The sequence below is a fragment of the Pteropus alecto genome, unplaced genomic scaffold, assembly GCF_000325575.1.
Source record: "Pteropus alecto unplaced genomic scaffold, ASM32557v1 scaffold48, whole genome shotgun sequence".
Lineage (NCBI taxonomy): Eukaryota > Metazoa > Chordata > Mammalia > Chiroptera > Pteropodidae > Pteropus > Pteropus alecto.
Window position 1 is genome coordinate 5,197,162 of NW_006442110.1, and position 14,743 is coordinate 5,211,904.

The 14,743-nt window shown below is 38.3% G+C and overlaps 1 protein-coding gene across 5 annotated transcripts in view; it reads left to right on the forward strand.

The window, feature by feature from the left end:
- TPK1 (thiamin pyrophosphokinase 1) overlaps positions 1-14,743 on the forward strand; it is a 267,896-nt gene that overhangs the window by 83,222 nt on the left and 169,931 nt on the right. For all 5 annotated transcript variants that reach the window (XM_015596151.2, XM_025039012.1, XM_025039011.1 and 2 more), the window contains one exon: positions 12,274-12,343. In XM_015596151.2, coding sequence (XP_015451637.1) covers positions 12,274-12,343 — 70 coding nt within the window. The remainder of the gene's footprint in view (positions 1-12,273; positions 12,344-14,743) is intronic.

Here is a 14,743-nt window from a genome sequence, read left to right on the forward strand (position 1 = left end):
AGTCAGCTCCTTTCACTTTTACTGGTAGACGAAGCTGCTTCCACCACAGTAGTTGAAATCAAGTTTATAATCAAGCCCTGTGTGTACTTATTTAATATGAATAGAGGCTTGTCTGTCTGGTTTAGTTTGCTGCTTACAAAATAAAACTGAAACAATTGTGCAAATCAGTCCGGTCAACCTAGATAGAAGTTTGTCTTTATGTAGTGGAACCAGTGACCATCCATTTATATACACACCACTGAGATGAGGTTTCACGGGTACACAAGGAAGCCCGTAAATGATAATGCAGTATTTTTTAAAATAGTAAAAACATGTTAACCACCTAAATATCTATTAATAGAAGATCAGATAAATATTTTTGACATATTCATTAACTCTGTACAGGCGTTAAATGAATCTAGTGAACTAGATTTGCGTTTTCAAATGGAAAGCCCTCTAAAATAATCTTAAGTGATAAAAGCAAGTTTTGGAGCACGATTTTTTAAAAAATTAAAAAATAACACATTATACAATATTATATATAGCTCATTGATACAAATGCATACTATATAAAAGTTTTTAAAAAAACTAAAGATAGACCAGCTGTTTTGGTTGGTCATTAGAAATTTAGAGAATGAATAGAGGTCACAGCTGTTATCTTAGTCTTCATTCTTTAATGTATTTTAAATTGTTACTCAATTTATATGTTTTATACATTCAGAGACGCTCCTTCAGGTCTATATATTTTTGAAAGTACAAATTTAAGATTAAAAATGCTAGAGATTTCTTTAGTGGCACACTTCACATAAATTATTTCAGTCCTTTGCTGAAAAAGGATGTGCAGATGGGAGAGTGTCCTTTCGATGTACACTTGGACAAAAGCACGTGTTATCACTGAATTTGCTTTGTTGTGTATTTCAGGCTAGAATTTTAATCCCGGTCCCTACAGGAAAATACCTAATAATAACCTCAGTGTCTCATGGGACCTTTTGTACTCTCATGAGTTAAGATAAAAAAAAAATTTTTTTTTTTTTTAAATCTAGAACAGTCTGAGCCTTTTAAAGATGTTTGGCTGTGGTGTGTTTCAGCTCAGCAGACACGTGTGTAAGGTCCATACATGCAGGCACTGACTGCGTCCGGCCTGAGGGGTGACTAGGTGATAGTGAGTGAACCGTAAGGGGAAGGAGGAAGTGACCCCATTAGACTTCTCAGGGTGTTAGAACAGTTGGGGAGGACCGATTGAATAAATGTTTGTTGTCAGAGTAGGAAAGAACAATATATATATTTTTTATGAAGTTTTCAATTTGTTGCCTATCAGCTCCGAATCTAGCCTTCATTATCGGCTCTGTGATCGTGGAGCTGGCCCTCGTAAGCATTTCTCCTTTGAGTATGATATATTAAGTTGTGTCAACAGAGGGCACCGGAAGGGCGTTGCTAGACGACAGGCAAATCTTCCTGATTCCGCCGTCTGTCTCATGCCAGGTGCTTGCCGCACACTGTTTTTTCCCCTGCAGTGCATGGTCAGCAGTACCTGTCACCTTCCCTGGGTCAGCTTTCTCTGGCACTTCCCTCAGGTGGTGTCTCAGCAGATTACTGCCAAGTGAGACACCTCCCTTGACCCGATTCCTTCGCCCTTTCGAGGGGCTCCATGGTGAATCCCAAGGCCGGCAGCTCCCTGTGTATGGGGTCCCCCAGAACTTCACAGGGAGGGTTCCAGCTTGTCCCGCCATCAAGCCCTTCCCAGTGCAGTCTGCTTCCGAGATCTGTTCCTGTATTCCTTACCTTCAGCCCTCCGCTACTCCAGGCCCTGTTAATAATTCTCTCCTGTTTAAACTACTTTCACATTACTTTGTTCCGGTGTCTGCTCATCTCTCCTGATTAGACCCTGATGGAGAGAGAAGGCAAACTGTGTTTTCTCCAGGATATTAAGGACAATGAAAGTGACTGTAATATTTAAAAGATCTCTTGGGCTCTCTTCATCCTGTTCTCCATTTTCTTTTAGTAGGACATTAAGCTAGCTCTCTGAATGGACCATTGGATCAGTAGAGGTGAAATTCTCCTGGCTCTTACTGTGTGTTCTGTCGCATTGGAAAAGCCACGTGCGTGATTGTTACTGGTGAAGTTGGCCCTCAGATTCTAAGCTGTGTCGTTTCATCCTTTTTATTTCTCTTCGCTTTACTGAGCTGTCTCAGATGCACAGCAGGGGTTCTCTGTGTAACAAAAATAATGTGGGCTTAACGTGGGCTTTATTACCTAGTGAACCTAGGTTCTAATTCCGGCTCCACTGTTATAATAATTCTAATTCCATAACACATAAATGAAAAATCTTTTCTAAATTCAGGTTCTCACTCTGGAGACCACAAGAAAATTTGTATGTAATTTGGGGCTAATCACTTTATGTCTTTGAACTTGTTTCGTTGTCTGTAAAATAGGAAATAAAACACAAGCCTTTAGGGTTGTCGTAGGGTTCATCCTGTTGTAACAAAGCACCACGAGCAGTGTATGGATGGTCCAATTTCTCTGCTTCCTTGCTAGCATTTGATGTAAAATAAAATCACATTTTATTTTAACCACTTTTATAAGTATCTAGTGATATCTTATTGTGGTTTTGAGTTTCTCTTATAACTAATGATGTTGAACATCATTACTTGCCGTCTCTATTATTTCCTGAAAATAGCATTTTTTTTTTTTTTTTGTAATATTCTTACACTTTTTGAAAATAAGCAGGAAAAAACTGACCTGTGTTGGGTTCTGTCTTGCTGTTGGCCACAGCGGTTCTTCTTGAGCTTTCAAGCCAGGCTGCTTTAGCAGAAGTTGTCTCACATTCAGGGTGATCTCAGGTTCTTTCCAATATTTTGGTTTCCTGTTTCCTTTGATTTGGGAATAACCAAAACCAATAAACAAAGAAAGCCAAACTCAAGCCCAAACAGTAAAACTGCTCTGAACAACACTGCTAACAGTGCATCGATTTTATAAACTATTTCATGTTTTAAATGTTTATTAAACTTTTTGGACAATCCTTGTCCATTTGTAATGACTGTTGGTATAAAATATTTCTGCTATGGAGCGACACCTCCAAGTGAACGCAGTGTAGAGAAAAGTGGGAGAAGGAGCTATGCAAACCTTCACATCTCTTTGTAAGGAAAACGGAGGTAGGCCCCGGTGATTATGATGTAAATGGGCAGTAAAATGCCCAAAGACGATAGAGGGCCAAGCACAGCAAGAACTATTTTACGGAGCGGAGGGAGCGCAGCACAGCTGTGAACAGTGCCAGCGTTTGTCGGGTGCTCAGGATGGGGACCTGAGGGTCCTCAGGACGGGGACCCGAGGGTCCTCATCTCTGATTCCTTTTGCAACACCCTCCACGTCCGGTCTCTAAGCCAGTTCAGTCACTTCCACCACCGGGATGTGTCTTGAAATACATCCATATTCTCTCGCCTTAACTGCTACCAACTTCGTCTAAGGCACCGCCTTCCGTGGCTCTGCAGTAGCCTCCTAAGGCCATTACTTCCACTTTTGTCTCTCTCGAACCTGTTCTCAACATAAAAGGAAGAATGATCTTTGATGTGTAGGTCAGGACACAACACTGTCAGACTTAAAACCCTCGATGGCTTCCCCGGGTACCTGTGCTCTGTGCCACACCGCGGCCCGCTTACCCTGTCTGGTCTTGGGCTCTTCCCAACTTTCTCTCTCGCAGCTCCCCCCTCATCTGATGCAACTCCAAGGCAACTGGCCTTCTTTTCATGCCTTAATAAATCGTGTTTTAAAGATTAATTTATCTCTAAGAAACCCTGAGATAACTTACCAACTAAGACATGTGGTAGTTAGACAGGCCTGTATTCACCTCTCGACGCCCTCGGCTCTCTCACTGTGTTTTGTCCCACGTGGCTCAGTTTGACCGTGCGGGTAGTTGCTTCTCGTTTTTAATCTGAACCTGGTGATTCCTCTTCTTTCCATCTTTTTCTAGAAATGTTATCCCTAAGTCTTCTCCCCTTCTTTCTACTCACAGCCTTTAACAGCTCCCCCCTTTTTTCTTAAGCAGGAAGAAGTAGCTAATTATTGTGCTCAGTTAGAAAAAGAGAATAGCCAAATTCTATGATTATAATATGTGACATTCTTACATTAGTTGGTTAGTAAAAATATGTGATTATTTTTCAGCTTCTATTTGTATTAAGACTAAATTGCTGAAGTTAACCTATTATTACTATTTATATTTAACGATTATTGTTTTATAAAATAGATGTGTTTACTAGGAACTCTCAGTAAATTTTGTTAAAATATTTTTATAAAGATGTCAAAGGCACTAGGAAAGGTACAGATATGATCTGATTATTTTTCTTCTAGCTCTACAAAATAAGGTAAATGTATCACTTTTCTGTAACCAACTATCTGATTTTGATATATTTTCACTTTTGATATGTGCAACAATAAATATCACTTGAAATATGTCTTGCCTGTAAGTTCTGAGGTCCGTTACCACTGAGCCATTAAAAAAAAAAAGAAGGCGGCAATTCTGGTGCTAAAGGAACAGTCAGAGGAGGCAGATCTGTTCCAGATCTCTCTATATTTTTCTATTATGTAACGTATTTGCATCAGCGAAGTGATTTTTTAAAAAGCTTTTACTTTTGCCAAGTGGACCAGCCACCATCATTACTCTTTTCTTCTATTCCAACTCATCTTCTAGGCATTTTATCACTTTTGCTGATTCATGGAGATCTGCCAGATTTCATTGTTTTGTCACTGCCTTTATCTGTCTGTACATTATGAAGCGAAGTGAGCTAATAGAAGCCATCACTTTTCGTGCTCACTGTCTGTGGAGTTGTCTCTCTAGTTCCTCATCTGATGTGGGAGGTGACGTGGAGTACCCAGCAGATCCCAGAAGATGGTCAGAAGGACCTGACTTCAGCTGTGTGACTAGTGACAATAATTTAGCAATAGGGTCGCAAATGAATAGGAGGTGCAAATAAAGAGGGTGTGGGGCCATGCTAGAACATTAACCAGAATATCAGAGATATAGAGATGTCCAGTACATGTACAGATTATATGAGAGGTCTTACTGATGGTTCAAAATGTTTAAAATAGAAGATAATGTGGTAGATTTGTTTCTGCATGTTTGTTAACTCTGGGCGGACCGTTGAGATGTGAGCGGTCCTCCAGTTAGGGCACTGGTTCTGGACTGGGAGTGATTTTGCCCACGAGGGGATCCTTGGCATTGTCTGCAGATATTTTTCGCTCTCGCATCTGAGGGGTGTTACTGGCACCTAGTGGGCAAGGCCAAGGATGCTGCTAAACATTCTGCAGCGTACTGGACAGCCCCTCACAACCAAGGCCCGAGTCATGGACAGTGCCGAGGGCGAGCAACCGGTGTGACAGCAGCACCAACACGTGTCTGTTACGTGTTTTCTTATTCCCTGTAGATCATGCGTATTTGCCCCCTTGTCCCTAAAATATGGCTAATCTTTAGTAAAAAAAAAAATAATGATCGAGAATGCAATCAGCTTAATTGTTCCTAACGACTCACATTCGGACATACACGTATATGGTGGCTTCACATGCAAGACCATATTTTTCTGTGCTGCTTAGCTATTTGCAGTTTTTATGCATTATTAGATTTATTCATCTTTTAGAAAAATTTCCCTATGCCACTTTAGGATAAACAGTTTGATCTTTGGCTGCTTTTAAGATTTTTTAGTAATGAGATACTTGGTGCCACTAAGTGTTAAAGAGATACCTGATTGTGGACTTTGTAGATAACATCAAGAATGACTAAATATCATGCTTCATCTCCAAGCGCATAACTAGGAGAGGAGACAGAAGGTGGCAGAGAGAAAGAATAATAGAATTTGTGCAGCGCCATTTCTCCAAAGGCAATAAAAATCTTCGTTACGCGGCATGATCCAGGTCGTCGGGATGGCACAGCGCTGTGCATTAGGCGCTCGGTATAAACACCCGTTCCTTTTATTTGAAAGCAGGATAATTCTGAGCTACTGATTTGACTAAAATTTAAAGAATGTTCCACTCACTATGTGAGATGTTACAAATGTGAGCTTTCTCAATAATTGCACATAATACTATAAATAAAACGCGAAAGAGTTATCTAAACAGCAGTTAATTGTGCATTTTGGCACGCCTGCGAACAAAGTAAATTGTTGCGCTCTCAGCATATGTTTCCATGCCATGCTTTCAGTGAAAGATTTTCCTCGTGAAATAGAGTCTCGATAGGGGAAGCACGCTAATCCGTCTGTCAGCCATGTCCATGAACTGACTTGTTCGGATCACAGTCGACACTTTGCTGGCGATCGTGTATGAAATCATAGGCTCACTGTCTCCAGCAGTCCACAGCTCCTCTGAGGGCTCGGTGGGGCACAGACCTGAGGAATGCTAGCTAAGGTGATAATCAACTGAGAGGAAGGTTGTGGCTTTGAAGTAGAAATCAATGTTTGTATTTGTTTCAAATGGCAGAGGAGTCACTGCAAAGTGACCTGAGCCCAAAAAGGGAATTTATAGCTCGCATAATTGAAAGGCTGGTCCTTGGTTGTCACTACGGCTGTGGGGTGCAAACAATACTCCTGTCTCCTAGCTTTGCCTCCACCATGTTGACTTCCTTCTCAGGGTCGACGGGATAGGTCGTAGGTCCAGGCTCCCATTCAGGTAGCAGAGCGGTAGGAAGGGGAACCTGGACAGTCTCTGTAGGTCTCATTACCTTTGACTGGCTCACATGTCCATCTCTGCATCAGTCACTCTTGGGCAGGAGATTGTCGTGGCATGGGTTGAGCCATGTGCCAAGTCTGAATTTGGGCGTCAAATCAATGCCACTTATGGGCCGAAAGTGCAGGAGTGGGATTTCCTTGAAGAAAATTAGTTATGCAAAAAATAAATCTTTGTCCTAACCCTCTCTTCTTCTGCAGAAGTGCCACTGTAACCAATTTCTTGTGCTTACAATCGTATAAATGTAAAAGTCAATACCTTTATCATTTTATATATAGGCGATGGTATCTTATATGTGTTTTTTTCTTGTTTTTATCATTGACCGATATATTCAACACTCCCCACTTATGAAGCTCTCCAGTGAAGATCTTGTAACTTCTCTTTAAATAACAGAAATATCCTAAACAGAGATTCTGTTATTTTTTAATGAAATATTTAAGAGATACCAAATGTGAAAACCCAAATGTGCTTAAGGTCATTAGTTTATTTATAGGTTATTAAAGAAAACCCTCTTTTGTAAAATACATTTCTTATTAGGCTTCATTATATGGTTGAGACTTTAACATAGGTAGGCAGAGTACTTACCTGTAGGTTAAATGTTTTTAAGCAAGAGATATTTTTGGAAGAATTCATTGATTGAGAGCTTCTTGACTTCTTTAGGTATAAAATATGAACTATGGCTTTCTATCAGCATAGTTCCTAGTGATGAAAACTGGTTAAAAATATTTACCTTCAACACAAAATGATCAAAGGCTTAAGCGTAAGACCTGAAACTGGAACTCCTAGATGAGAACATCGGGGCAAGCTCTGGGCATCGCTCTCGACAGTCCTTTCGTGACAACGAAAGCACGGATGACAGAGCCACAACTAGACAGGTGGGACCACATCCAGCTGAGCAGCTTCTGCACAGCAGAGGAAACAGTCAAAAGAGTGGAAAAGCAACCTAGATAATAGGAGAAAATGTTTGCAAGCCACATATCGGAAAGGGGATTAATTTCCAATGTGTATAAGGAACTCCTATAACTCAATATCAAAAATAATAATAATAACCCAACTAAAAATGGTATGAGGAACTGAATAGACATTTTTCCGAAGAAGACCTGCAGATGGGCAACAGGTTCACGAAAAGATGTTCAGTGTCCCTAATTATTAGGGAAATGCAAATCTAAACCATGAGATATCACCTCAAACTTGTTAGAATGGCTGTTATTAAAAATAAAACAAAAGACGGCAGATGTTGGTGAGGATGTGGAGAAATTGGAATCCTTGTTCACTGTTGGTGAGAATGCAAAACGGTACAGCCACTATGAAAAACAGTATGAAAGTTCCTTAAAAATTTAAAATAGTCTACAAGCCCGATTCCGTCTGAACTCAGAAGCTAAGCAGGGTCGGGCCTGGTTAGTACTTGGCTGGGAGACCACCTAGGAAGACCAGGTGCAATAGGCGTAAAAAAAAAAAATTTAAAATAGAACTATGACATTATCTAGCAATCCCACTTCTGGGTATTTATCTAAAAGAATCGAAGCCAGGCAAAAGTTCATTCATTTCGCAGGAGTGACGTTTAGGTGTTCCGGTCGCAGCTTGTTGGACATGCACATCACCATAGAAGCCATCGATTCTTGGGGCTCCAGCTTTTATCCCTCGCTAGTTGTTGTGAGTGTCCTTAGGCGTGTGCAGCTAGCGCCCATTCCCCAGCACAGGTGCATCTTATCAGTGCCGATTATTGATAGCTTGATAAACCTGGACAAAGTAACCTTGGCCCGGTTCGTAGTTTTTTGAATTTGGTATACTCCTACCCACTTTTTGAGTGGCTATTGCAAGGAAGATTTGACCAACGGTTATTTAAAATTTTAAACAACATGTAAGAGTTAACATATGAATACATTTAGGAGTTACTGTCTTTTTTATGGTTCCGTTCTAGGGCCGTGATATATTTTACCAGTGTTTAATCAGTGGCCATTGAAGTTTGCTACTAGTTTTCCATAGGTTTTCTGCATCAGAGGACATGCACATTTAAATTTTTATGATCTGCCAAACTGTCCCTCAAAGTTGCAGTCTCATCAGCAGCATGTTTTATGTTAATAAAACATATTTGTTCATAAAATTTGTTGCCCTGTCCTCTTTCCTTCTAGTTTTATCTGTTGTCCCTCTTTAGTCTTTGAAAAATTTTGTGAATTTGACAAGGTATATATCATAATCTTTATTTTGCATTAGAATCAGCACTCGAGATTAGCTCAAAGTCATAGGACTAATAAGTGGTTGATCTAGACAAGAATTGAAATCTATATCGGGTGTTCTTTTAGTTAACTGAAACTGAAAAATGTTTCTTTAATTTCACCTTATTTTCTTTTACCTTAATACTTGAAACTTTAGTATTCTACTTTGCAGAAAGTCAAATTGTATCTGTCCAGCTTTCTTCAGTGGAAATTAATGAAATGGCCAGTTAAGCTCTATTGTGAGGGCCACTCTTCATATTTGTCAGTAACATTAACTTACATTAGGCCAAATTTAAAAAGTTAAAGTTGTGTTTAATATATTTATCGGTAGGACCAATATATAAAGTTATAGAGAGATTTTAATGTATTTTAGTCTTCAGCTGTTCATCATCCTGATGCATAGTAAATAATTGCTCAACCATTAAAGTTATAGTATTGGACAAATCTGGGGAAAATTTGCTGAATAAGCCAATGAAGTTTCCACATTAAAAGATAACTCATGCAGTAACTTCTCTATTCATTAAAGCGTGCAAAAATTTAAATGATGATAGAGTGAACATATGTTTGAGGCTGATTCATTATGGTTTATCAAAAAATATCTTTTTAAAGAGTGCCCTCTGCTTCTGATTCTTTTAGTTGGTCACTTTCATTAACAGTGATATTTTGTTACTCATTTTTCAAATTGCTATCAATGAGTTTATGCCAGCATTATTTACGATATGCTTGAAGGATTTTATTTTTCAAATGCAGTTTTATTTACATATGTGGAAAGTATTTTGAAGTGAAACATATTTGTTAATAAAATTTTAAATGTGGTAGAACATGTCATCTTTATCAAGCTTTATTGAAAACAAGTTTTAAGGACAGACTGGAACTCGTTTCTTTTAGATGGATTGCACCCTGACATCTAGCTAGGTAATGAGAGAGCAGTCTCCGGATTTCACCATGGTCATTTAGCTCCCTTTGCCACTTAATGCAGGAATAGATGTGCACAAATTTTACTTCCTGTGATCTAGTCATTTCTCTTTTCATAAACTGTTCTTAAAATGTCAATTTAAATCTAGGTATGAGAAATAACAGGCGTTTGAACAGGATTTTTGGATTGCGAAAGTAACACTGATCTTAGCTGAAAAGATTAATAAGCAGTTTTACAGATTCCATTGAAATTCCTCTCTCCTTTTGTCCTTCCATTACATTTTGCTGCTTTTATCATAGCACTCATCAGAGTCTATAGTGCATCGTACATATTTGCTTGTTTCTCTTTTTTCTACTGTAATATGAGCCTGGAGGGCTATATCTGTTCGTTATTCATCTTTGTATTCTAGATAGGGCCTGGCACGTAATAGTTATAAATGTGGAATTCAACTGATCTTTGCAAAATAGTATACCGTGAAAAATTGACAAGTTACTCTATTTGATAATTCTTAGCCACTAAAAACTATTTCTTAGATTTTCATATTACTTCAGTGAATCAGCTTTCACATAAAATGACCCCAAGCACTTATTAATTTTGTTTACAGAGAATGGTTTTAGATGCTCTGAGGGTAATTATTGATAATCATCTGTTTCTATTTATCAGTTCTATTTTTTTTCAATCTCCATATTCAGTTGTTCTATGCCGTATTTTATAAGTGAGAGGATCTCTCCAGCTTTTGATGATTTTGAACTTTTAGGTTTGAATATGTAGGATACGTGCAGAATATTCTGTGATATTCTGTAAGTTATGTTTGTGGCTTAATTTGAATTTGGTTGCCTTTCCTTATAAAGAAATATATATATTGTTGGTAATTGGTAAAATGAAATGTCCAGCTTAGATATCTTCATAAAAACTCTAATTCTTGTTTTTCACTTTTTAAGTAGCTTAGGCTTTTTTCAACAATACAAAGCTTTTTATACTATTTTAATTCTAACACAATAGATGAAGAGGAATCTTATTGAATGTTTACTGTGTTCCAATATTGTGATGAGCACTGTATATATTTAAGTCATTAATTGCTTAATAACTCTATGCTGTAGATGATGTAATCTCCATTCACAGATACGGAAGCTGAAGCAAAAAAAGAAATATCTTTTTGGCCACTTGGCCTCTGTTTTATTTATGATACAGATCACAGAAAATAATTCACATATGGATTAGTAGAAAATAATTGGGACTTTTATTTCTGCCATTATGGTCAATTAGATATTCTTTACAATATTCTACCTGTTATTAAACACTTGGAAATTTGGAGGTAAATATTATAAACCCTTTTTAAAAATGTATAGCAAAATTTGTAAAAAGGTTAAGATATTTCATAAGTGCCATAAATGAAGAAGTAGCTCAAAAGAGCAACTTCCGCTGCTGGTGCCCGAGTTCTTTACTGATCTGTGTGACCCAGTGACTTTGGTTTTAGCAGCTGTGTGGGGACAGGCAGGAGTCAAGGCTGTGGTCTGCTCAGGGTGAGGAGTTATAATCGGCCATCTCTGCATTCACTCTTATCACCTAGGATAAAAAATAAAGTTTTTTCTAAAACCATTAGGTAAAATGTATTTAAAAAAAAAAGAATAAAAGAAGGAATTGAGCTAAGATACCAGTTTTAGGAAAATTAGAAGAGAAGTAACAACAAAAAAAATAGGAGTCCATGGACAAAGAAAATGTCAAGAAACATCAACAGGAAACTTAGAGCATTATCTTCTAAATCAGCAGCAGCAAATGACAGCGTGACAGCAGGGAGAAAGCTTGTGACCGTAAGAGATGAAAGCCCCGTTGGAGAGGCAGCCAGTCTTACTCGAATAGCTTAGAATTTCCCAAGTTTCAGTTCATTTTGTATCACCTTCACCATTTTTAGTTTTTACACATTATCTAAATTATTTGTTACTTAATATTTTAAACTGATAATGTTATGCTTATGATTTATTTTTAAAAGAGATCTATATCACAACAAAATGTAGAAACCCATAATACCTGCCATAAATAGAAAATATCTGTAAATATTAATTTAAAAAAGGGAACAAAGTTATAACTATGTCCCGTTGCCTGTTATTGAATGTGAGGCATATCTTCTGTCATAAAGAAGGCAAAACAAGCTTCAAGAGATATTGAGGACACCACATACAATCTTCTCCTTTATTTAATAAGAGGAAATGAAAAAGATGAAAAAAGGAGATACCCTTTGGCTGTAGGCGATTCTATCTTTCCGGTGTGTGTACTGTGGAGATTGTCTTTGGTTCTAACAGTGTCACTAGCTGAGTGTGAAATGATCTAAGGTGGGAAGTGTGACTCTGTATGTACCCAAGTGCCTGCGTTTTGATGTTTATCATTTGGAAGATGTTGCTCTAAGCTCCCTACATTGACGTGTTCTTTTTTTTTTTTTTTTTTTTATTTTTGAAGCTCTTTTAAGAGCCTGTGCTGATGGAGGTGCCAACCGCTTGTATGATATCACCGAAGGAGAGAGGGAGAGGTAAGCTTCCTTTTAGCCAGTGTGCATCGAACCACTAATCGTGCCCTTCAGTTTGTTTTACTCTTTTCTGTGAATCTTCCCTCAAAATTAATAGAAAACCAGGCCAGTGAGAGAGCTGCTTAACCATGTTATGTTTTTTCTCTTTGCTTTGAATGGTTTCTCTCAATAGAACTAGGCCAATCATATTCTTATTTAAAAAAAAAAAAAAAAAATCTGCTACTTCAAAACCCTCAGTAAACAGCATTATCAAATATCAGTATTTGTGAGGACATTGAACATTGACCAAAATGAAACTTCACATGATAATTTAAACAGCATTTAAATGAGTAAAAGGTGATCTCATATAAGTGAAATACATGTTCTGTTACAGAAGATGTGAGATTTTTTATTAGTGTTGAGTAAAGCTCAGTATGATTTACTCTTAGTTACTTCTGAGTTATGTACACATATATTTAGGAGGTGAATAATTTATTTCTTAATTTGTTATCTGTGCTGTCTGGTTTTCCTGATTTTTGCATGGTGTGCTATTTTTAGATAAAAGAATACATTGGACAAAAGCAAAATTTAAATCTAGCTCATTGCCAACATGTATATAGTTCAACCTCTTGGAAAACACAAGAATTTATATAGTCCAGATATAAGTAGCCATGAAATTTAGTTTCACTTCTATCATATGTATTATTAAATGTACTGAAATGTTTATAGTTTGAAAAATCACCCTTGCTACAAAAAATAAAATGAAAATATTATGATGCAACATGCTATGTGAATTAAATATATGTATTTCGAAATGATGTGACATACATCTTTATGGCATCAGATTTTGTAACTTTATGCTTCTGAACTTGGAGCTGCTTTCTGAAAGCAGCTGGTCGCTTATAGGAGGAAGGCCTGTTTCCTTTGAGACTGGCGTGCCGATGTCTGGGGACTGGATGCATTACCCGAGAATATAGCAATAGGGGCAGCCTAGGAAATGGTTTAAATTCTTAACTTTCTGTCTTCTTCATTTTTTTAACTTTATTCCTGTGACTGTATTCAGCAAGACCTGACATGGACAGTGTGTGAAAAAATACTCAGGTATATGTTATGAAAAACTCCTGGGCCAGTCGGTTCAGGGACGAGCATGCTGCCCATGAGGCCAAGACGACGGTGGAGTCCCGAGTACCGCCGGCTTTCTGCCCGTAGCCACTTGCCGGCAGGCGGCCTAGTACCGAGCGTTATTTCCCTAGTGGCAGAGGCAGCTCACGAACATAACCGTGTGAACAAGATCCGTGGACGGAAGTTAGCACAGTGCTTCCCCGCTCTCCCTTGATCATAAGAATCATCTAGAATGCTTGTGAAAATATACAGGTTTCTGGACTTTAGTAAGAAAGGTAACACATAACACTTCAATTCACATTTAAAAGCAAAACATTACCAGATTTGGGGAGTGAGTACCATTGTTTTTTGCCCAAATTTCAAAATAATTATTTCTAATGTTTCTTAACATATTTATAAATAATCTTATGCAGGTCTTCCAAGAAGGTTTCTATGAGTTATCTAACAACCGTGCGTTCACATATGAAGATGTCCAATAAAAATATCCTAGTAGTTGGTTTTCTAGTCGTAATAACATATTTGCCATGAGTCCCACTCTGGTACTTAGGGACGCGGCTGGCCTGGGTCAGGGCGGTCTCTGATAGGGAGATGAGTGAAGCTGGATGCCTCGTGTGGAACTTAAATCTTTGGAATAAATTTCATTAAATCCAAACCCTAACCTGTGAAACTGATTGGACGCAGGTGACTAAACACAATTCCTGTTAGTTGTATTTTTAGTAGAAAGGCCTCACGATGGAAAAGGGAAAAACATTCATAAGTTTTAAAAAGCCCAGCGTGGCTCGCGGACCACCGCTCTGCCTGTTCGCATATGTCTGCACCCACACCGGAATACCTCACGATTACGCCGTAAACACGAATGTGTGCGGAATCATCTCCCGTTGAAGACAAATGAGAGACTGACATCTAGAATGGGAGGGAGGAGGACTGACGTACACAGCAGCAGAGGCTCACGACGGACAGAGCGGACGCAAAAGCCGGTCGTGGCCTTGGGTCCGATCTGCTGCGGAATGCGTTCAGCCCTGTCCACCATCCTTCATAAATGCTCCGTCTTTGTTTCAGCTCTGAAAGTGGCCTCAATCTATTTATCAAGTTGTTTATTATTATTATTAAGAAGTCCTAAATGTTTTTTCTTATTGTGAAAACAATACATGATGATTTGAATATATATTAGTGAGTTGAGAGAAACAAAAAGGAGAAAATAAAAATTATCTGTTATTTCTTATTAGGTAGCAAAGAGTTAGACTGAGTCTACCCATTGGTTCTGCCCTTTGGAGGAACAGAAATAGGACTAATTTTTCCTGC